General features: G+C 39.0%; 1 protein-coding gene and 1 pseudogene across 3 annotated transcripts in view; both read right to left on the bottom strand.

Annotated features, from left to right (window-relative positions):
* Positions 1 to 22,410, bottom strand: part of LOC308605436 (methylosome protein WDR77-like) — a 524,245-nt pseudogene that overhangs the window by 427,385 nt on the left and 74,450 nt on the right. The window lies entirely within an intron of this gene.
* PTP4A2 (protein tyrosine phosphatase 4A2) overlaps positions 7,119 to 22,410 on the bottom strand; it is a 39,260-nt gene continuing 23,968 nt past the window's right edge. For both annotated transcript variants that reach the window (XM_081217468.1, XM_081217467.1), the window contains 5 exons: positions 18,960 to 19,656; positions 16,666 to 16,758; positions 12,309 to 12,439; positions 10,883 to 10,957; positions 7,119 to 9,633 (listed from right to left, as the gene is read on the bottom strand). In XM_081217468.1, the coding sequence (XP_081073594.1) occupies positions 9,525 to 9,633; positions 10,883 to 10,957; positions 12,309 to 12,439; positions 16,666 to 16,758; positions 18,960 to 19,055 (504 nt within the window). In that variant the 5' untranslated portion in view covers positions 19,056 to 19,656 and the 3' untranslated portion in view covers positions 7,119 to 9,524. The remainder of the gene's footprint in view (positions 9,634 to 10,882; positions 10,958 to 12,308; positions 12,440 to 16,665; positions 16,759 to 18,959; positions 19,657 to 22,410) is intronic.

The raw sequence follows: 22,410 nt of genomic DNA, 5'->3' as shown, positions 1-22,410 counted from the left end.
AGAATATGAAAAAGTATATATGTACAACTGAATTACTTTGCTGTACAGTAGAAATTAGCACAACATTGTAAATCAACTATCCTCAATAAAATAAATTTTTAAAAATTAAGTTGTACAAACATAATTAAACTATATTTAAAAACAAAGGTCATCAATTTTTAAAACTCATCACTTTCTAATTATTTTACTACAGTTTACTATTATCTATGGTATCTGTTTGATGGAAATATTATAATGGTGTGCCACTGCACGTCTCTTCCCAAATCTATGTTCAGTGATGTCTACTGGTAGCTTGAAATTGTTCATGGCAGGAGTATTTATACCATGGAAATTGGAAAACGCTACAGATCAGAGCTTGTTTCATTGTTTTGATGATTGTGTACATTTAAGAAATTAATGGAGGGCTTCCCTGGTGGCACAGTGGTTAAGAATCCACCTGCCAATGCAGGGGACACGGGTTCGAGCCCTGGTCTGGGAAGATCCCACATGCCGCGGAGCAACTTAGCCCGTGCACCACAACTACTGAGCCTGCGCTCTAGAGCCTGTGAGCTGCAACTACTGAGCCCACGTGCCACAACTGCTGAAGCCCGTGCGCCTAGAGCCCGTGCTCTGCGACAGGAGAAGCCACCACAATGAGAAACCCGCACACCGCAAGGAAGAGCGGCCCCCTCTCGTGGCAACTAGACAAAGCCCATGCACAGCAACGAAGACCCATGCAGCCAAAAATAAAAATAAACAAGTAAATAAATTTTTAAAAAAAGAAATTAATGGAGAAAATGTTAGGAATGCATATTAAACTTAAAAGTGCATCCTGTCTGTAGCCATTACATTGTAAGCAGCACCAAAAAAATTGAAGAAATAGTCCTCCAGCATTCAGAAACTATTTTCCAGTTCCACAAAGAAGTCACATCATTGATGAATGAGTGAAGTTCTAACTTAAGTCTTCACTGTTTTACTTTTGTGTCTTTAACAAAAGGGAAAATATCGACCATCATTTATGGTGGGTTTGTCAATTGCAACCATAGGTTGGCTAGGATATAACAGTTTGGCAAAAATCAACAAAAGCATTCTGTGAGAATTAATTGGCTATATGGAATTTACAATAAAGAGTAATGCATATTTTATTACTTTAAAATTGTCGGGCTTCCCTGGTGGCGCAGTGGTTGAGAATCTGCCTGCCAATGCAGGGGACACGGGTTCGAGCCCTGGTCTGGGAAGATCCCACATGCCGCAGAGCAACTAGCCCCGTGAGCCACAATTACTGAGCCTGCGCGTCTGGAGCCTGTGCTCCGCAACAAGAGAGGCCGCGATAGTGAGAGGCCCACACACCGCGATGAGGAGTGGCCCCCACTTGCCTCAACTAGAGAAAGCCCTCGCACAGAAACGAAGACCCAACACAGCCAAAAATTAATTAATTAAAAATTGTATGTTACACATCCTTTATACAGTAAAATGTATAGTAAACATGTGTATATGTATATATGTACATGTGTAGATATACACACATACACATGTACACACAATTGATTTCCCCCCAGACATTGTTCAACCTCCTGACTACATCAGAGGCAACAGTCTCACTCCTATGGGAATGGGCCATTGGATTTAAGGTAGTAAAGGCCTTCGATGCCGAGCGGCTGGAGGAGGCACTGAACCTGCCAAGGACGGGAGAATGACAAGGGTGGGCCTTCAAGGCCCAAGGAACTCCATGCATTGAGTGATGGGGAGGGCAGCAGAGGAGAGCAACAATGAGGGGTAGTGGTTGTAACAGCTTGAACATAACTGTCTCAAGCTGGTATTACCCAAGGGCAGAAGAACAATGGTCTGGATGTGGCCAAAGAGAGCCGACCCCTCATCTCCCACTGGCCTTTGTAGTACATGGGTCATGGGAGAATGAGTAGCTTCTGTTTTTTGAGGTTGCAGAGAAAACAGTGCCCTCAGGGGACAACTTGGCTTCAGTTAATAGTAACAGCTTCCACTTACTGAATGCAAGGGGAGTATAGCACAGTGATATAATCAGGGTTTCTGAGTTAGACATTTCAGGTTAGAATTCTAGCTCTGCCACTTACTAAATGTGTGATACTGGGCAAGGTACTTACCCTTTCTGAGCTTCTATGTCCTAATCTGTAAAATGAAGGTAATATTATCTACCACTCAATAGATAATACACTTAAAACATGAAGCACAGTGCCTGGCACATGGCAAACTTTCAATAAATTGTAAATACTATTTTGGCTTTGTAAGTGGAAAAGGAAGATACATAATTATATAAATACAATTATACATGTGGGTAAGGAGGGGAAAAGACATACGCTATAATAATGGTTGTCCCTGGATGTCAGGACAATGAGGGTTTTTTTTCTTCACATTCTCTGTATTTCCCAAAACGTCTACAACAAGACAATTTTGACTTTCATTTTTTAAAAAAAAAATTTTTAAAGCAAGGGGTGTGCATAGGAAGAAAAATCATTAAAAAAAGAAAAAAAGACCAGTGTTATCGCATGGCATGAGAAAATAAAAGTCTTCTGCAGGATACGCAGGCCTAGCATCTGGGCAAATTATTGCAAAGGGCAGAAAAAAACACTTGCAGGGTTTAGTATTTCCAAGTCATCCTTTTTCACCACTAAAAAAAATTGTTAAGTTCAAAGGCTGTCTCCTCTTCTCTATTTTCTGTCTCATCCTGTGATTTTTAGATTTCAAGAGGATTTGCAGTAATGAATAAAGGTGCTATAAATTAATCTAAACATGATTCAAATCTCTAATTTATGTATTCATTAAAATTTTACCTGTTATCAATCTTAGGGTTCCAGGTGTTAATGGCAACTCTAAGTGAAAGTCAAATATAATCATTTGCATAAAAGCATTAGAAGATGATTGGTATTTTCATGCAGCTGTGATCTGTTCTGCACTTCTACAGCTGAAAAAAATGTTTCACGAAAAACATTTACCTATGCTAATCCTCATGAAATTGCAGAACATCCTCCAGTTTTCCATGTACTCAGTTACGTTTATAGCATTTTCATTACTGGAGTCACATTTCATATTTCCGGATTTTAAAAGGCATTACAATTGTGCACGCTTGAAAATTAGGCTGATTTCCACACCATTCCTTGAATATTTGTGTTCTGTTCTGACAGGAAGATAGAGATTAACTCTACTTGTGTTAACAAATTCCTGTTTGTGTGTCTTAGCATGATTTGGGGAATATATTCCAATTTCAAGGGGCCTAAACTTGAGGTGTCCTAAAAAATAAGTCACAGGGCTTAAGCAGAAAAGTTTTCAGAAAAGTGATTTATCTATGCTGAATAAAAGCTGTAGCACTGCCAGCTCAGATCCAGTTACAATTGCTAAAGCATGTCCAGGCTGGTTATCTAATGGCTCTGCAAGAATTTAGGCCACGCATTAATGCACTGAAGATAAAATCAATTTGAAAATTTCTTAAATACCAATCCTGGAGTAATACTCTCTGTGCAGGAGAATCAGCCAACAGTAATAGGAAGCCAATTATAAACTATAAACCACTCTGCTCAAATGTCCTGGTTTGTTAGTGGTGGGGCCCATTACACACAGTTTGCACAAGTTGAAGCCACTGGCTAGACAGAACTGCTGTACACAGACACATGTGCTCCTCTCTCCCCCGCCCCCAACATTTAACATAAAGACGCAGCTCAATTAATAGGGACTCACTGAGTACAAAAACCCACAGCAACATGCTGAACATAAACATCTCGCCATTCTACTATAGCAGTACAGTCAAGCAGTGAGCAAAGAGCAGAAGCCTATGAAGATTAAATGAGATAATGCAAGTGAAATTCTAAGTCCAGTCATACTCAGCAGAAATTGGCTAGTAATATCTCCTTGTTCCTCCATCTTCCTGACTGCCCCAACCCCAAATTAGCAAAGGAGACAGAGGCCCCAACACTAAAAACACCTCTCCTGGCCTACTGCAAGCCATCATCAACCTACTACACATAAATGGTCTCTCAGCTTCTACTCTGTTCAATACATTCTCATTCATTCAACTGTCATTTATTGCATGCATAGTATAAATCAGTCAGAGTTTATGTAAAAGGTATGGCCTCTAATTTAAGGATTTCTTGAATAAGCTTTTTAAGCATAGATCTGACTGTGCAATTCTTTGTTTACCAACCTCCAGAGGCTCCCCATTGCCCAGAATAGATTCCCAACTCAAGACTGATTCATAATGACCTTAGTGATGCCTGGACATGGACACTTTGAATAAACCACATAGTTGAGTCTGATGTTTCCTCGATTGAAAACAGTAAATAAACTTTTAAATTTCTTGTTATGATATGCAATACCCTCTACAATATGACTCCAATGTTCCCAGCCTCCCAAAATCCAGACAATTTGGCCTCTGCCTGAATTTCACCTTCATGGGACTTCCCTGGCAGTCCAGTGGTTAAAACTCCACGCTTCCACTGCAGGGGGAGAGGGTTCGCTCCCTGGTGGGAGAACTAAGATCCCACATGCTGCGGGGCGCAGCCAAAATATAGATTTCACCTACACTGCTTGGAAAGTGCTTCCACTGCCTTCACATAGCATTTGCACATAGTAGCCTCCTTCACCTTCCTCAGAGATCTTCCCTGACCATCCCACCTAACTCCACACATAACCCGTCACTAGCCCCTTACCTATTTTACTTTCTTCCTAGCTTCACAGTATGAACCACTATCTGAAAGTTTATTACTTATGTGTACCTATTTAGTCTCTATCTTCTCCACTAGAATTTAAACCCTGTAAGGGCAACATCTGTCTTATTTGCCACCATATCCTAAGTGCTTAGAATAGTGTGTAGTATGTGGCAGGTGCTCAAATACCAAGTAAATCATCACTCTTCCTATAGGTGCTATAATCACAGCACTTAACATGGTATTCGTATAATCCCTTCTAGTTAAGGCCCTACTGGTTATTAAGAAACTGATTCAGGGGCTTCCCTGGTGGCGAAGTGGTTAAGAATCCACCTGCCAACACAGGGGACACAGGTTCGAGCCCTGGTCCGGGAAGATCCCACATGCCACAGAGCAACCAAGACCATGTGCCACAACTAATGAGCCCGTGTGCCACAACTACTGAAGCCCACGTGCCTAGAGCCCGTGCTCCGCAATGAGAAGCCATCGCAATGAGAAGCCCGCGCACCACAACGAAGAGTAGGCCCCGTTCGCCTCAACTGGAGAACGCCAGCGAGCAGCAAAGACCCAACTCAGCCAAAAATAAATTTTTAAAAAAAGTGACTTCAAAGTACTTCCAACAAAGATGTGATGGTAGAAGCCTGTGGAATTTCCTTGTTTCTATTTTCTAAGGTTTTTTTTTTTAAAGTCTTAAGTGCAGAGTGAGGATGAGAAAGATGTTAAAATATAAGAGTTTTCAAGGGGACCAAAAGAGTAAATGGGATAGAGAAACACAGTAGGACTGTCAGATGGTACTAAGGTCTACTTGAGATCATAACTTTAAACACAGAAACTGGGCTTCCCTGGTGGCACAGTGGTTGAGAGTCCGCCTGCTGATGCAGGGGACACGGGTTCGTGCCCCGGTCCGGGAAGATCCCACATGCCGTGGAGCAACAAGGCCCGTGAGCCATGGCCGCTGAGCCTGCGCGTCCGGAGCCGCAACGGGAGAGGCAACAGTGAGGGGCCCGCGTACCGCCAAAAAAAACCCAAAAAAAACACATAAACTGTTCCAGCAAGTTCAGTTGCGTAAGTGCAGAGAAGGCGGCATACTGAACTTAACCAAAACTGGAGTTCAGCCAGACAAGTATAATGAAGCAAGAGTTGGGGCAAAGGAGTTTACTATGTAGCCAATAGTAACTCTAACACTGGACCACAGAATCTAAGCTGCATAATGAAGAACATGAGGTGAGAGGATCAGTGAATTATAAGTCACATAGTTCTGTAACCACTCACTCTGTTTAAGAGTCTACATATCTGGCTCCTCTTCGGGACTGAGGTCCTCCAAAGTGGGATCAGTGTCTTACCTTTTCATTCTTTGTACCTCACCACATGAATGTGTTATCTGGATGGATGATGTTTTACCCATGGTTTAAAGGGAAATTTCCCACCCCCAGATCCGATATATAAACTTCCTCCTTTCTCACTGTTCTTCAAAGTGTTCAAGTAAAGTTTCAGTGCTTCATCAAAACCCTATGGTGGGCTTCCCTGGTGGCGCAGTGGCTGGGAGTCCGCCTGCCGACGCAGGGGACACGGGTTCGTGCCCCGGTCCGGGAAGATCCCACATGCCGCGGAGCAACTAAGCCTGTGTGCCACAACTACTGAGCCTGCGCCCTAGAGCCCACGAGCCACAACTACTGAGCCCGCCCGCCGCAACTACTGAAGCCCACGTGCCTAGAACCCCTGCTCCGCAATGAGAAGCCCCCGCTCGCCGCAACTAGAGAAAGCCCGTGTGCAGCAACGAAGACCCAACGCAGCTGTAAGTAAATAAATAAATAAATAAATAACCCTATGGCATAGGACTTCCCTGGTGGCACAGTGGTTAAGAATCTGCCTGCCAATGCAGGGGACACAGGTTCGATCCCTGGTCCGGGAAGATCCCATGTACCGCGGAGCAACTAAGCCCGTGTGCCACAACCGAGCCTGCACTCTAGAGCCTGCGAGCCACAACTACTGAGCCTGCGTGCCACAACTACCAAAGCCTGCACACCTAGAGCCCATGCTCTGCAACGAGAAGCCACTGCAATGAGAAGCCCACGCACCGCAACGGAGTAGCCCCTGCTCGACACAACCAGAGAGAGCCCACGTGCAGCAACGAAGACCCAACGCAGCCAAAAATAAAATAAAATAATTAAAAAAAAATACCTGTGGTATAAACACATCCTTTGAAAAGAGACAAGATGCTTAATTCCTGCAGTGTTGTGTCCAAGAACTGAACCAGAAAATGAACCAGGTGTATCCCAACTACTGCTAAGTCTGCCCTTACTGAACACATGGGAGGCATGAAATCTTCGAACTTCCCAACCTCTAATTATTTCACCTCCGAAGTAATTATCAGTGGGATCCAAAACAGGCCTTGAGAATACCAAGTTTTCTAAGGAGACATAAATGAAACTCAACCTGAGGGTGGAGAACAAATGCACAGACAAAGAGCATGTAAAATATGTTTTATTGTTCTTTAAAAGGGCTCAGGGTTTGGTTTTAAATCAGGCTGCACACCTTTCATCAGTCTGACATCTCTCACCATGTCAAACTGGCTTCAGCTAGCAATACTTCATTAAATCCAAAAGAAAAAAAATGTTTAATTTTGAAGAAAATCCAGTTCTGAGAACAATTAACATTAGTCTGTAACTTAAAACAAAATGAGGGCTGATGTTTCATGTTGCTTTATATACCCTTCTCCTAATACAGAACCAGGAATGTAATTTTCCTAACTCAGGCAGGCACTGTTACTGGTGGATACTGCTCGCTCACTCTCTCTCACACACACACACACTCTCTCTCACACGCTCACTCTCCCTCTCTCTCTCTCCCCCTCCCTCCTTCCCTCCATCCAAACAACAAAACTCAGAGTATGTCAAAGGAAAAAGGTTTGTTCTGGTATTGATCAAAACCCTTGGAGTCAACAGTCTATCTGAGCTTAGAGGGTATGCTGTTTTGATCTTGAGCCTATGTTAAAGGAATCTACTGTCAGGTTCTGAAATAAAGAATTTTGGATAGTACCATCATTTTTCACTTTAAAATCCTAGAAACAATTTCAAAAAGCATTATTTTGTTTTGTTTTCTGGGATGGGGGAGAAGAGAATCTACAGATTTTCATTTATTTAAAAATCAAAACAATTCGGCATAGGAAATAGGCAGTTCACATAGCCAGCCAACATCTGAGGTATCATCAGTGTGAAACAAGGTCCCGGTCCATTCCTACTGGCCTAGCTGATCCTAACGAAATGGAAAGTTTATGGCTCTGCACAGCAAATTCCAACAGGACAAGATGACCGTAAGATTTTATTCAAATCCTTAGAAGCAGAGCGCTATTAATTATGTAATATTCAGCTGGAGAGTGCAAGAGCCCCTGATGGTATCCTCCAACTTGCTTTGTCAATGCAGCCTGGTCACAAATGCAAAGGAGCAGCAAAACAGCTTTTCTAGATCAGTACATTGAACCCAGCAAAGAATCTGCAGAAATGATACTACACCACTGCACTAGCCACACAGTCCCTTTGCTACACAATGAGCTGCTCTATGTCTCTCTTCTACCCTATTATGGCCTGTGGACACATACTCACTAGGCATTGTTGGTTTTGAACCAGCAAAAAAAAATTTTTTTTAATCTCACAAAGGACCTAGTAAGAAAATAACAAGGCAATCAGTGGTTAAACTGAACTGTACATATAGGGGGCAGTTTGGGAAATACCCATTACAGGCATTTCTCAAGTCTAAAATACTGTGTCTTTGCTGCTACTCCTTTGACTGTTCCTGAAAATTCAGAGTACAAATAAGTCCTAAAATAAAAACTTTACACTAACAGCATTCTCTGACATCATCAGACAGAAAATCAGAGTAATGCTACAGCCCACAATTCTACAAGGTGTAGAAAGTGTGCTAATGCTCAGCCTGGACATATCTTTAGTGACGGCCTGGAGTACTCCCCTTTCGAAAACAACAATCTCTGGGACATCCACTTAGCTTCATTGGTTGGAAAAGAGATGAATTTGACTCTCAGCTAAGTTCTTTGAGAGACTCCTCTTAAAATGCCATTTCCCCACAAATTTATCAAAACAAAAAAGGCTCCTGGCTACTTTGCCTAATGTTGAATAGGGTTTTCAAGAAAAGAAACTAACATGAATACCCCATCATCAGTAAAGACTAAAAAACACCCGGATCATATACTATATACGCCACTGCCTTTTTTTTTTTTTCTTTTTTTTTTTGGTGTTTTTTTGTTTTGTTTTTTTCCTAAAAGTGCCCAGGTGGGCTTAAGGCTGCCAGACTGCACACACATCTATAGCAACATGGGCCTCTCCTATTTCACCTACAACTTGTATCAGGGGAAAAAAGAGGGATAGAACAAAGTGAGAAGAAGGGAAAAATACACCGTGCTTCCCCCCCCCGCCCCCAAGAAAGAAAGAAATCCACAAAAGGGAGATCTATGTGCCAAGCATAATGGAAGAGTGTGCTCCCCAAACAGATGGTTCTGCAGAGGCTAATGTTCTGCTGGTTTTCCTTAGAGACCTATTTTGAGAAAGTTTAAAAAGACAGGAGATTTTGAAATAATTCAATCCTGGCAGAAATTCAAACTCCAACACCAGGAGCAAAATCATCCTTCACTAAATTAATCCTTTTTTTTCTTTCTCTTTTTCTTTTCTTAAACATTTTATTCACGTTATAGAGGGATTTCTTTTTTGTTTGTTTTTTTTCCAATCATTAGGAGTGGTTGAGGAGTACTGAATCCATCACTACTTTGATGACACAGTTAAGATTCCAGATTCACATTTCCAGGTACCAAGAGTTCCCTCTAAATGCCACGATCAAGTCAGCCTTCGTATACATTTCTTTCTACTGAACGCAGCAATGCCCATTGGTATCTCTGAAGCGTAATCGCATCTTAGGTCGGTATTTCTCCAGGTAAAGCAGCTGTTTGGAATTGAATGCTCCCCTTCTTTTTCTGAAAATACAAGAATGGCACACTTTATCATGTAAAAAAAGAGCTGCCTGATTCACTGAAATGTGTATTTATGGCCTATGGCCTTTCTAACTCTACACGGCTGAAAACCAGCATATTTCCCATACAACATCACTTCTTAAGTGAAAGGGCTGAACTGAAACATGAACTTTCTGTGTGCCTTCCTAAAAGAATAGACAAATTTTCTTCTTTAACTCTCATTAGAGTCTATTAATCGTCTAATAAAGATCAGAATGGTTAATCCAGAGACATCTGACTATACTCTTTCCAATTAATATATTCTTCATATTAGAAATGGCAGCAAGTATTTAGGATAAATAAGGAAGTATTTATATGAAGCAGCAGACACAGATGGCATTCCTTGAAATATGTTATCTTCCTAGAGCTACCATACATTTCATGCCCTTTGTCACAAACAGTCATTTTTTTATTTCTTTCTCTCTTTTTTTTTTTTTTTAAGAAGAGGTTAGAAAGGGAAAGGGCAAGACAATAATTGCCAAAGAATTCTGGACAAAAAAATAGCATGGCCTGTTATTCCAGACTGCTGTCAAGATTCTGTCTGGGCACTACCATCCTGATTTTGTGACTGAACAGGTCACTTAAGAATCCTAGGTGATTAACTGCTCCTCTATAGTTTCTTCCTTTCCTCTTTGTCACAGAGAGTTACATTTGGAAGGCATTTTGGACAGCCATTAAAAGAGGCACCAGATCACTGAGACTCAGCTACCTAGCTATTCATTTTAAAGACTCCTAGATGTTCAAGTCATATACTGGACATATTCTACAATGCCCAAATCTGCCACCTAAATTAGAAAATCTTTAAATCTGGGAGCCAGTAGTGTTATTGTGAGTCTCTTTATCACTTGCCATTTTTGATATCTTCAAATAATATTTTAAGCCACAGATAGCAAATTACCCTGTACTATGAATGGGTATTTTTTATAATTTCTTTCTCTTGTATGGTTTTGCTTTGTGTGTTTTTTTTAAATTAATTTATTTATTCATTTATTTGGCTGTGCCGGGTCTTAGTTGTGGCATGCAGGATCTTTGCTGAGGCATTCAGGATCTTTAGTTGAGGCATGAGAACTCTTAGTTATGGCCTGTGGGATATCTAGTTCCCTGACCAGGGACCAAACCCGGGCCCCCTGCATTGGGAGCTCAGAGTCTTAGCCACTAGACCACCAGGGAGGTCCTGTTTAATGTGTTTCTGAACATAAAACTTCATACTCACTGTCTTATAAACTGAACTGCATCTTCGTACTTCATTCCACATTCAATCAAAGCAAGTGCGACCAGCACAGGTGCCCTGCAGAGATAAACTCATTTGTAAATAACCACAGGTCTTTGGAATTAAAGGATTTTTTAAAACTCAGGATTACTTATTACCAAAATTATGTAAAGCTTGAGCTTTCATTGTTCCTGTATACTAAAATATCTGATATTTTTCTACATAATAAAAATATCTAAATCATTACAGCTTCTATGGTATTTTCTATTTTTAGTAAAGTGCAAAATTCTAAACCTTTATTAAGAGATCTTTACTCTTCAAAACATCATCACATTATATCTCAAATTTTCACATCATTTTATGTCACCAAAAATCCACTGATCTTTAACCGTTATCATAGTAAATGACCAAATGGATTATCTTGAGTGTCTCAGAATTTTCGTTACACATCAATTTTAATATCATCTCTTCATCAAATAGTAAAGAGGTGCTAGACTTCCTCAACAAAATCCTTTCCATGAGCTAGGAGAGTGGCAGAGAATTCGTAATTAGGAATTGCTTTCTCTCTCTCTCTCTCTCTCTCTCTCTCTCTCTCTCTATATATATATATATATATATATATATATATATATATTAATATAACAAAGGAAATGATGTTTTTAATAAGCCCATTATAAGGCACTAACTTTGGACTGACTGCCTAACTAGGATAACTATTAACTTAAAAAACTGCCCCAAATCAGGATAAGGACTGGAGATGTCTGACCCTGAAGAACTGTACAACACTAAACTGCAAAAAAGGAAAATAGCAAACGAAAGGGTTAAGCAGAGGTAACAGCCTGAGTCATCACCACCTTGAGGCAACAGCAGCTTGCATTAATGTTTGGAGTCAAAGTGCACATTATAAATTGACATTTAATCTACTGTTGATGAGTGTTGCAACACCATTCCATGCAGTGCTCAAGGAAAAAGATTTTAAAATCAAAGTCAACTTTCATTCTCCATACATTTCCTTTCAAGAATTTAAGGTTCAACCAACTGCTCTTCATCTATTAACTTCCATTCATCTCAACCTAAAATTAACCACATACAGATTCTTCAAATCTAAAGTTATTTTAACTTTGTTGCCCATTTCAAACACCTAAACCTTTGATTACTGGAAATGGAGAAACTGAATTAAGACTGTATTTTTGGCTCAAAGATAAGATAATTACATTAAACCAGTTTCAAAACAACTTATGAACCACCCACTAAACTCAGACTCAGACAAACAACGAAACATAAAAAGTTATTTTGAGAAATCATTACACCAGCTTTTGCTCTCATTTCCTTTCCTTTCAGGCAACTTAATATTTAGCATAATAAATGCAGTTTCTATCAAAGTGAAATTTTTGATAATGAATTCACAGACAAAAGGGGAAGAGCTTACCTTCCCAGTCCTGCAACACAATGCACTGCAACACAGCAACCTGGTTCTTCACGAAATTTGGTTTTTAGTAGGTTTAGCCAATCTTCAACTATCTGATTAGGGGGTGGCGCTCCATCGTCAAAAGGCCAATCCTGGGAGGAAAAGGTCTTTTACATTAAATTGATATTTTCCAGAATTAACATCCTAATGCACAACAGCTGTACACACAGGGCAGGCCTAATTGCACTAACTGTTCTACATGTACCTATTTTTTTAAAAAACATGTATGTATGTATGTATGTATATATGTATGTATGTATGTATGTATGTATGTATTTAGTGCTGCATTGGGTCTTTGTTGCTGCGCACGGGCTCTCTCTAGTTGCGGCAAGTGGGGGCTACTCTTCGTTGCGGTGCGTGGGCTTCTTGTTGCCATGGCCTCTCCCGTTGCAGTGCATGGGCTCTAGGCTCACAGGCTTCAGTAGCTGTGGTGCGCGGGCTCAGTAGTTGTGGTTCACGGGCTTAGTGCTCCACGGCATGTGGGATCTTCTCGGACCAGGGCTCAAACCTGTGTCCCCTGCACTGGCACGCAGATTCTCAACCACTGTACCACCAGGGAAGCCCCATGTACCTATACTTAACAACACAATTCTGATCACTTCTGAAAAATGATCCAAGATCAAAATTCAAGTGTGCCAACCTAGCCTTCTCAATGAAGCATACATAACCAGCATCATAAGCATCAAACTTTTTCTTTGGAAATATCTCTTATCAGAGTGATAAGAGGTTAGCATTCTTCAAATATTTTATCTGAATAGAGCAGTAATCAGACATAATAGAGGAAACTAAAATTAAAACCAAGACGAAGTAAGAGAGGACCCACCATCTGTCAATAAGATTTAGAAGTCCATTTTGGCGAAGTGTACCAACTGGTATCTCATTGGTCTCTACGAATATAAATATTTTTGAGGATTATCCCCAAACAGCTCTAAGTTATGATGTCTTTTCTTTAAAGACTCTCTGATAAGTAATTTCCAACAGCAGATCATAATAAAAACATACTACCATCTTTGTGCTTACATATGTGTTTTTTTTAAAGTCAAGCAGCAAATATTTTTAAGGCTCTGCCTAAATTATACACATCCCATTTTACAAGTACAGTGCCACATGATATGATCCTGAGGAAATGAAAACCATTTTCTCAAGTATTCCCTTCTCTTTTTATATTCATTTATTTGGGTTGTTTTTCAATTAAGACCAACCCCATGTACATTCACAATACAGGCAGGGATTTATCTTCCTTGTTACCTCGCACAAGGTCCTGAGAAACCAACACAAGTCATTTTGAAGAAAAAAGGGAAGGGACATTCACATGTTGCATCATACACTCTGTCCCATCTAACTTCAAGGACAGAAATGCAAAGACACTGGGAATTTTTTTTTTTAACAATACTATTCTAATGAGACTGGATAAGGACACTTTAAAATATTAGAGAAGGAAAAAGGGAAAAGTGACAGAGCACTAAACTGACTGCACTCATTATTGGCACCACTAGAACACTTCATGGAGCCCATTAGCCAGGACAGCACATTATGTTTGTCAACTACGCCCCATCATTAAAGGGCTGTCAATGTTATCATTATCAATGTCACTACAGAGTTTAACTGTAAATAGTAGTAAAACTAGTAAGTACCTTAGTCAAGAGCTTACTTCCTCTAAGACTCCCTAAAATGCATCTAGTTAAGAAACAATAATATGAAACATGATTTACTTACTCATACAAGCAGTTTCTATCCAAAAAAATCACTAAAGCAGTAATTTAGAAGCATCTGAACTTCAAACTGACATGGCTGAAACCACCATTAGTCTTTTCCAATGTGCCTCTGATTTACAAGAACATTGGTCAAAGGGTTGAAAGGTCTCACTTTGGGAATATCCTCTTATAAAGTGTTCCAAACCCTCTTCACCTAGCAAAAGTAAATTAGCAGTCCAACTTAAACTAAAATTTCTGCCTAGGCATTAGGGAGAAGGGAGGGATGAATAGGTGGAACACAGAGGATTTCTAGGGTCATGAAACGACTCTGTATGATACTATAGTGGTGGATACATGTCATTATGTATTAGTCAAAACCCCTAGAATATACAACACCAAGAGCAAACCCTAATGTAAATTATAGACTTTGGGTGATGATGATGTATCAGTGTAGGTTCATCAGTTGTAACAAGTGTACCACTCTGGTGGGGGATGTTGATTATGGGGGAAGCTATGCATGGGTAGGGTCAGGGCATATATGGGAAATCTCTGTACCTTCAGTTGTGCTGTGAACCTAAAATTGCTTTAAAAAATAAAGTTTATTTTAAAAATTAAAAAAAAAATTCTGCCTAGAGAAAAAAGAAATTCCAAGCTTAATTCTAAATATCCTTGTTTTTTTTCAAGCTTTAGTTAGACCTTTAATTTTATCTGATCACAGCTCTTTAAAACAAAACAAAAGCCTAGATTTAAAGGCCTGGAATAAATCCCAGACCTACCATTATCTTCTACAAACTACTTCAAGTTCCTTAGTCATTTCTATTTCATAAAGGTGTTTACCAACACTACTGATTCAAACAGACTATGGTCAATCTGCAGTTCATTTTCTCACCCTGCCAACTGTCAAGACAAACTGATTTCCCATCTACCCACTAAAGAACATACAATACAGGAAAAGGATCTTGTATTTGGTTTAATTTCAGAACTTAAAATTCTGTTTTTATTTTTTTAAACACAGGGCTACATTTTATACATATTTATACTTAAACCCCAGTGATTTCCAGCCAGGAGACCTTAAAGTCATTTAGAAATAGGAATGCAAGCAAAGTATTATTACCAGGCCATACTATTAAAATACATTTAAAAAAACATAATGTTTGGCTATTTGATTTTTGTGTTTTCACCAATGTGGAAGTGAGGAAACTTTATGTATCAGATGTGAGACAACTGCCTTACCAACAGGACATTTATTTTCTTTGCATCAACTGCCTTCTCAACTACTAACCAATGCAGTAAAGACTACAGAGCTAACTCTCAATAAAAAATAGGCACATAGGGGCTTCCCTGGTGGCGCAGTGGTTGAGAGTCCGCCTGCCGATACAGGGGACACGGGTTCATGCCCCGGTCTGGGAAGATCCCACATGCCGCGGAGCAGCTGGGCCCGTGAGCCATGGCCGCTGAGCCTGCGCATCCGGAGCCTGTACTCCGCAACGGGAGAGGCCACAACAGTGAGAGGCCCGCGTATCGCAAAAAAAAAAAAAAAAAAAAAAAAAAAAAAAGTCACATAACCTTGTACCATCATCTTCCTTATTACTTTCTTCCTACCCAACTACTTCAAAACTCTTCAGTTCTCTTCGCACTACAATGCCCTCCCACAACCATGTCAAATAGCTCTAAGACGCTAAGACTACAAGGTCATTTCAATACATGCTACTGTAATTTAGACAACTTTTTAGGGAATAAAGTATAAAATTTTACCTAATCCGAAGTTCCTGTTTCCAATAATGAAATAGCATATTTAGGGGCCAAGGAGAAATTTAATTCAAAATAATCCCAATCACTATATTCAAACTGAATTATGAAAGAAATCTAATCATAAAATGCTTCTTAGAAACCTACCAAAAAGTATCAGAAGCTATGCTAATTACTCTGGAGCAAGGTGCCTTCTCCCTCTCCCTATATGCTCTTCTCCCACCTTTTTGTCCCCTACAAGTTATCCACAAAATATTAAGTAACCAATTTGTACTTGCAAAGCAAGAGAGACTATTTCCATGTGATTTAAGAATGTCTGATGGGGGCTTCCCTGGTGGCACAGTGGATGAGAGTCCGCCTGCCGATGCAGGGGACACAGGTTCGTGCCCTGGTCTGGGAGGATCCCACATGCCGCGGAGCAGCTAGGCCCATGAGCCATGGCCGCTGAGCCTGCGCATCCGGAGCCTGTGCTCCGCAACGGGAGAGGCCACAACAATGAGAAGCCCGCGTACCGCAAAAAAAAAAAAAAAAAAGAATGTCTGATGGAAACTACTTTCAGTTAGCTTCAAACCAGTAGCCTAGAAACAAAAGCTAAATATCACATTAATTTCCTAGAGAAAAAAAATGAAATTTCCATTTTCTTGAAATAAGTGTGCACTAAATTTTGCCTTTTTTGTTGAAAATACTCTGCATCTGTAGACTTCAAGGGCATAAATGAACAAAACTGCCAATCCAAAGGAATTTTAACAGATTGCTATGATTATTGTATCTCCTGTAAGTTTAAAAAGCTAACTATGAGTGCCAAGTTTTAAAAATATCTATGTTTGAAAGGTACAACTTGTTTGTAGTGAAAAATTAAAACACTACACACTCACTAGAACGTGGATTCCTTCTTTTTCAACTGGTGCTTTATCATATGTAGCATCACAAACTCGAACCAAAGTTGTCACTCCATACTTTTTAAGTTCCTTTAAAGAAAAACAAATATAAGGAAACTTGTTTTTAGAATCTGCAATGCAAGCTTTAAAAATATATTCTTATAAACTGAACCGAGACCTCATTCTCAGACAAAGATCAAAATCGTTCTCGTTGTAACAACATATACAATAGACATTCTTGCATTCAAAGCGGAAGCATCAATAAGGCCCATCTTTGTAAGGGGCAATTTCGTAGCATTAATGCAAAAACTTTAAAAACACACATACACTTTGACCTAGAAATTCTACTTCTGGGAATTTATACTAAAGAAATAATTAAAGATATACACAAAGATTTAGGTACCAGCATGTTCAGCACAGGTTGTTTGGGATGGTATAAAGACAGAAACATTAATGGTCCAAAAACAGGTGAATGGTTAAAGAACGTATAGCACATCCATACAGAATACTATGACAGCTATAAAAATAATACTAAGGAGGTTGGGGGAAACTTTTCTAAAATACACAGTGTGATCCTATCTATATGTATATTTATAAATATATACATAAATACAGAAAAAAAATCCAGATGCCAGGTATTAACAGTATTTTTAAATTGTCTTTTGCTTATCTGTATCTTCTCATTTTTATGTACTAAGTACATATTGCTTTTTAAAGAAACAAAAGCAATTTTGAAATTAAGATTAATAAGTGGTATTATATTACAAAGTCAAGTAACACACAATTACAGCCAGAAGTCTTGCTCCTTTAAAAGTTTTCCTACAGTAATGCCTAATCCAGTCACTAACTAACTTCAAGAGGCCATCGACATCTTTTTATAGCTGCAGGAGTCTATGACCAAGGAATCCACAGGCTGAAAATAGTATCATGTAATTCAGCCAGGCTTAAAGGTGACTGAACAACCTGAGGGTATACCGGCCTGGAATTAACTTGTACGCTGTGTACACAAAGTTAAGAAGCTCAGAGAATTAAAAATATAAATAAGCAGGACACTGATATCCTATAAGAAGTGTCCATCATCTGGGTATCTAAAGAGAAAAGTTATTTTAATTGCTAAAGGACTTTATTATTCACAGAAATGCCTTCTCATAAAACAGACTCAGGAAAGTTGTTAATGTTATATAATGAGTCAAATTTTTAAAAATTTCAAAATACAAATAAAATCCCATTAAAATGAACTCCACAGTAGCTGTTCATTGAAAGTTTCCAGTAGAAATTTTTTATGGTAAATATTTGTGACCTTCAGCAGGTCAAAACCTCTTCTGAACTCAGTTTTGCCATCTGTAAAGTGAGAGAGGTAGATTTAGAATCCCTAGGAGTTCATCTAGCTCTCTAAGTCTACTCCATAAATACATCAACAGAAATCATTGAGACTGAACAATCTGAGAATGATTAAAAAGCTTACATTCAAATGCCTGTTGAATGAAGTACAAAATGTTTCTCTACTATCACCAATAGAAAAAATGCAGGATCTGACATAAAAATGCTACCTATAATACCTTTCCTTCCCCTAAATTTCTGGACCCTTGAATAATGTGGTTCCTACTGCTAAGTAGTTGTAGGGTAGCTTTTCATCAAAAGTGGTTAGGGCATTTTAGGAAGAAATGGGTTTTAGTGTCAGAGATAGTTCTACCACATACTGTGTGCCTTCAGGCAAATTACTAAACCACTCTGAACCTCAGTTTCCTCATCTGTAAGGGAAATAATGGTACCTATACCTCATAGGGTTATTGTGAGGAGTAAATGATATAATGCATAAAATTGCTAATTGTAATGCTGGGTACGTACTAAGTATTCAATAAATGTTAATTAGCTTTATTACTGAAACTGTAAGAAAAGAACTGCTAATAATGTTCAAAGGAAAAAACACAGTACTAGGGAGACGCAAAAGGGAAGGAATGTGGGAACAGATGTATACGTATAACTGATTCACTTTGTTATAAAGCAGAAACTAACACACACACACACACACACACACAAAACCAAAAATACAGTTCTAGACAATCTCTAAGATCTCCTCAAATTCCATAAATGTTCTTTTAAAAATCTGTTTTAACTAATTCAACTCAATTCAAACAAAGACTGGTAAGATCCACAGGATCCATATCATCCATACTCCAATCACAGAAATAAATGGCTTTGTGGTATAAGATTTCTTTACAGTGGTGTTAATTTTTAACAGGATTTTACCTATAAATCAATCCAAAAAGTAGACCATGCTACAATCTTACCTCTGTGAATTTGTTGAGGGTAGCATTGGTAGGGTTGTGGGTTATCAGAAAACGCATGTTCTCATAAGAGATCTCCACAGGGGCTGGACGGTTCATTATGGCAAATAAAAAGTGTGAGCGTGCGTGTGTGAGTGTGATGGGGAAAATGAAAAAAAAAATCAATAAATCTTGAAATGTTTCACAGCAGAAAACATTAAAAAGACCACTAAAATGCCTATTATAGATCAGTGTTTTCTCTATTCAACTTGTTTATTCTTTAAGAAGCTTCTCCCTTCAAGATAAGCAGAAGTATTTAGAATCCACTTGAATCCAAATTCAATTTGGGCCTCAATGTCTGCTGATGGATACCTTCGGACTCCAAAACAATCCAACTACATACGAAACTTAAGCAGCCTTTACTACATTTAGGCACTAGTGAGACAAGTTAAAAGAGTAGGTCGCTTTCCACTTTTGTTTACTTGATGCTTAATTTTACTGGAGTCATTAAAAGATATACGCTTGCAATTAAAAAAAAAAAAAAAAAGCCAACTATTTCTGAGGCCAGTCTCGGTGTCCAGAGTCTTCAAGGCAATGTTAATTATGGCACATAGAACCTTCAAGCTCACTTGTCAGCGGAAACGCTGTGCTGAGCCTGGCAGAAGTCTGCCCTCACGCTCAGAATCGCCATAAATGTGCAACGTATATTCCAACGAAAAACCTGGAAGAGACAATCATAAAGAAAATGAACTGGAGGTTGACAGCAAACACAATGCCCAAAGTCAAGAATACATTCTTTATGAGTCCAAAGACATCTGAAATGGCGCCACTTCTAAACTACTGCTATCTACCAAGAATAGGACAGAAGTACATACCAAGAGTTTTAAAAGTCAGAGATTTAAGTTAAGTATATCTTGGGACTTCCCTGGCAATCCAGTGGTTAAAACTCCGAGCTCTCAATGCAGGGGGCCTGGGTTCCATCCCTGGTCAGGGAACTAGATCCCACAAGCATGCTGCAACTAAGAGTTTGCATGCCACGACTAAGGAGCCCTCGAGCCACAACTAAGGAGCCTGCCTGCTGCAACTAAGGAGCCCATGTGCCGCAACTAAGGAGACTGCCCGCCACAACTAAGACCCAGCACAACCAAATAAATAAATAAAATAAAATAAAGACTAAAATAAATAAATAAAAGACACCACGCAGGGGGTGCAGGTTTGATCCCTGGTAAGGAAATTAAGATCCCACACGCCGCATGGTGCAGCCAAAAAAAAGTTAAATATGTCTTCCTTTTTTCAAAACGAGGCTGAATAAAGTTCTGTACTAATAATATTATTTCTAACTCAAGTCATTTTAAAATGAATTTTTAAAATCATTTTAAATCATTTTAAATGATTAAAAGATACTTAAAACTTCACTCCATGGACTCTTTTATAAAGTTCACATCAAATGATCTCCTTATTTTTCTGCTTTGATGTTAACTATCTTTGGTTAAAATTATATCTGTAAATGGATGAAGGATATTTACCAAAATTCCACTTTGAGGATTTAATTCTTTCAATCCAAAATATATGCATTGGCCCCATTTATGGTATCAGTTCACAAAGTTCATATGATACCAGTTATCTTCTTTTCCTCACAACTCTAAGTAGTTTTTAACTACCTATGATGAATGAGGAGAGAGGATCAGAAAAGTGACTTGTCTAAGGTGAATGAATTAGCTGAGCCCAAATTCAGACTCTTCTGAAAAGTCCTGTATTTTTTCCCAAGGTACCACAATTCCAGCTGACTCAGCTAATATATAAATCCCATTCTCTCATTTCTAGTCCAATTTATCTTTTTATTATTTCTCACATCACTACCTCAAGACTACAAAAGCATCCAAAGGTTAATGATACACAGCAGTCTCCTGCCCAAACATTAATTCCTACCAAAACAAGGCAAGAAGAGAGAGAAGTGGCAGAATTTTTGAAACACAGTAATCTGTATAGCTGGCTCAGTCAGAGTGTCAACATAATCATAAATCATTTCCTCTGGAAATAGGGACATGGTCTAAGTTCTTCTACTTGCCTCTTCCCTAAGCCACCAATAAATGCTTATTTAGAACTCTAAAAGAGATGACTGTGACCAGACAAATGAAAGATAATGACTACAGAGGCACCTGCAGGAAGAAACTGAAAGAGGTAAGAACAAACCTAAGCCTCAAACTTTCAAGCCTAATCTTCTATCTTGAAGTCTTCTTTTTATGATGTTCTTAATGGCATTTTATTTTGTAAATTATATACTTCTGATTATATTACCATAGACACAAGCGCAAAACTAAAACATTCCTAAAATATGAGAGACACAAGAAATTCAAAATGGCATTGTAAGAACTTCAATACCTCAGCATAATGAGTTATCCACTACAGTAAAAACACAAAACTTCTACATTCAAACTAACAAAAACATAATACACACCATCATCCTTCCTAACTCATAATCTAACTCATAATTCTAACTGTAACCCTAAAACACAGCCACTTTAGATCACACATTTCACAGAGTACTCCTTGTACAGTCAAGGAATTTTAAAGCTGGCAGAAACTTAAGAGATCAAATACACTGACCTTTAAAAAAAAAAGATGCTGTTTGGGATCCAGAGAGATTACAAAGACTTAAGTAAGACCACACTGCTAATTAGCAGCAGATCAAGGACAAGAACCCAGGTCTTATTTTCCCTCCAATTTTGACTAATGGAGGTATCCACATATTTTTCAAGTCATAATCTTATTCATGACAGTGTAACTTTTCTTCAAATATTTGGTTGGATGTTCATTTGCAACTCTGTGATCTTATAATAAGGGGAGAAAAGACTATTAAAATAACTACTCAAAGAACAATGGTTTGCGTGCAATGCAGAGCAAAACACAAGGAAATTCTAACCTGTTTGAATCCCTTTGGTTTAATGCTGTTATGGCAGCTAATATGTGTGTCAGCTGAGAAAGGCACTGAAAGACCAGCATTGTAGTGACAGCCAGGCTTAAAAGGTTACAGCTCTAGCATTAAGTTTTCTACCCAGTCATCAGTGTTTGTCTTCTCAGAAAACAGAACAACCTTTATCCCATCTTATTCCTCCAAGCTCAATTTGGAAGGACCACTCCCAGGGATAAGGATAACTTATTATTAAATTTTGAATTCCTTTTTTTTTGGCTGCACGGCTTACAGTATCTTAGCTCCCTGACCACGGATCGAACACAGACCCCGGCAGTGAAAGCACAGAGTCCTAACCACTGGACCGCCAGGGAATTTCCAGATTTTCAATTCTTAATACCATACTGAGATCTCCAGCAAAGGAACTTCTGCCAAATGAAACACTATGTTCTATCAGTGTTAACAGATGCGTGATAAAAGCAAGCTTCTGTTCCTTCCCCCTCCCCCAGGAGTTCAACTACACATTAACAGTTAAATGTTCTTGCACCTGTCAATTCAGATAAA

The sequence above is a fragment of the Mesoplodon bidens genome, assembly GCF_964165515.1.
Source record: "Mesoplodon bidens genome assembly, chromosome: 2".
In the NCBI taxonomy this organism is placed as follows: domain Eukaryota; kingdom Metazoa; phylum Chordata; class Mammalia; order Artiodactyla; family Ziphiidae; genus Mesoplodon; species Mesoplodon bidens.
This window is presented reverse-complemented; position numbering and strand designations above follow the sequence as displayed.